Below are 2,059 nucleotides of genomic sequence, written 5' to 3'. Positions count from 1 at the left end.
ATGTCTTTTGGCACCAACGCAAAAACGGGCTTCTCCGTGAGGGACATCCTGGATCTCCCGAACCCGAGCGGGAGATGCGGCTCCGGGACCGAGGAGACCGAGGAGGACGACACCGAGGAGGCCTCCGCGGAGGCTTCGGCGGCGGAAAACGCGCAGAAATTGGGATTTAGCGGCCGGAGTTTCTGCGAGCGCGGCGGCGGAAGTTACGGCAGGTGGAGCCGCGGATCTGGTAACCTGCACTTCTCACGTGAGGAGACTAGTTTTTACTTGTTTAAATCTATATTTATAGATCTTATGCCCGTGCGTAATTACCAAATCAATACTAAACTGTATTGATCTGCTAAAAAAGTCAATAATTAGGCTGCTTTTATGAACCTGTTCAGTAAATCCATCTTCTATTTTACTAATAAAATTATAAAGTTATAATTTGATCGTAATTGAATCTTATTTCTGTCCGGAGAGCCGCACACATCCGTGCGTAACTGCAGACCACCTCTCCATCTCCCTCTTCTTCATCTTTCAGGTTTTACATGATATTGTCATTTTATCGATAATCAAATCATTGCCTCGTTATGGAATTAAACTGTTGAATGCAGCCATACAACTAGGAACGGTTGCTGATGTTTAGTTTGCGTCGTTTCTAGGAGGGAAAGCAGTTTGGAGCTGTCCAGTCAGTCAGACTCGTGTTGAACCTAAAAATCGTGTTTTTGTGAATGCAGTTCTGCACGGGGCTTTCTTTCAGAGCAGCTTCTGGGGAAATATAATTCCTCTGAACATAAGGAGCCTGAATGGGAGGACATAAAACACACTGAGCTGAGTTATTTGTCCAATAGCTTCAAAAATGTAAAAACGTTAATGATTTCTGGCAGTGGGATTATTTCTGTCTTTTGGTTGTTTTAAAGAACTTGTGGCTCCAGTCTGTTTCTGCGAGTAATCTGATTACTTGTCATGTCTCCCTGCAGTACATCGTCTTTCTATAGAGCCCCGTATCGAGCCCAAATCTCCTGAGCTCTCCACGGACGAGTCCCCGGACGCGGAGCGGGATCTGGCGGGCGGCGCGGTGCAGAAGAGCCGCGGCAGGAAGCGGCGGGTGCTCTTCTCCAAGGCGCAGACCTTCGAGCTGGAGCGCCGCTTCCGGCAGCAGCGCTACCTGTCCGCCCCGGAGAGGGAGCACCTGGCCGGGCTCATCCGCCTCACCCCGAACCAGGTGAAGATCTGGTTCCAGAACCACCGCTACAAGATGAAGCGGGCCCGGGTGGAGCACAGCCTGGAGGCGCTGCAGCTGCTGCCCGCCCGCAGGGTCGCAATCCCGGTCCTGGTGCGCGACGGGAAGCCGTGCGACCGGATCACAGCGCAGGACCTGGAGGCGACGCTCAGGTCCAGCCTGAGTCTGCCTCTGTGTGCATACTCTCCGCTGCTGCACCCCGCATACGGCCCGGACCACCCCGGCCTGCCTCAGCAGCACCCAGGGGTGCAGCAGCTGGCGCACATGTACCACTGGAGCTGGTGAAGCGCGAGCAAAACTCTTACTGAGGGGTTCACTCCCGAAAACACAAATCCACCTTATGAACTCGAGTTCGGCTTTAAACTGATTGTTTTTCTCCACAGATTTCACTCTCTTGAAATATAAATGCTTATATTTGAAAAGTAAGAAAATTCCATCTTTTTTGAATGGAGTTTGGTACAAATATATCAAAATTGTGTTTCCTTGAAAAAAAAGAAGCTATTTTCCAGAAAGGATGAGTGTTTTGAAACAAAGCGGAATCAATAATGTCACGTCAGAAAATGTAAAATAAAGTCACCGCACAAGTTGTTGAAACTTCAGACGCGCTTCCTGTTTAGTTATTTGAGCATTTAACTCGTGTAATGGCGAACTTCCCTCACAATATGACCACTGTCAGTGGCACACAGCTTGGTTCAGATAACAACAGACCTTCTGTCAAACGTCCAGACGCGCAAAACGTCTAAAACTACACTGTAAAATATGTGAATGAAAAAGACTGACACTGCTCATAAGACGGATCAAACCAAACGTCACCTTGTTTTTGGGGACTTTCGT

General features: G+C 49.0%; 1 protein-coding gene across 1 annotated transcript; it reads left to right on the top strand.

The window, feature by feature from the left end:
- Positions 1 to 1,510, top strand: nkx2.2b (NK2 homeobox 2b). The gene is made up of 2 exons (XM_073493433.1): positions 1 to 247; positions 981 to 1,510. The coding sequence occupies exons 1-2, from the start codon at positions 1 to 3 to the stop codon at positions 1,508 to 1,510; spliced, it is 777 nt and encodes a 258-aa protein (XP_073349534.1).
- Positions 1,511 to 2,059: the final 549 nt, after the last annotated feature.

Source organism: Pagrus major, chromosome 22, assembly GCF_040436345.1.
Source record: "Pagrus major chromosome 22, Pma_NU_1.0".
Taxonomy (NCBI): domain Eukaryota; kingdom Metazoa; phylum Chordata; class Actinopteri; order Spariformes; family Sparidae; genus Pagrus; species Pagrus major.
Note: the sequence above shows the minus strand (reverse complement) of the source record. Positions and strands in the feature narration are given on the sequence as shown.

What these genes read in the sequence shown, in the direction of transcription:
- nkx2.2b (XM_073493433.1), top strand. Translation starts at nt 1, where the DNA reads ATGTCTTTTGGCACCAACGCAAAAACGGGCTTCTCCGTGAGGGACATC. An exon ending in TGGTAACCTGCACTTCTCAC is followed by an intron (nt 248 to 980) that starts GTGAGGAGACTA and finishes GTCTTTCTATAG; the next exon opens with AGCCCCGTATCGAGCCCAAA.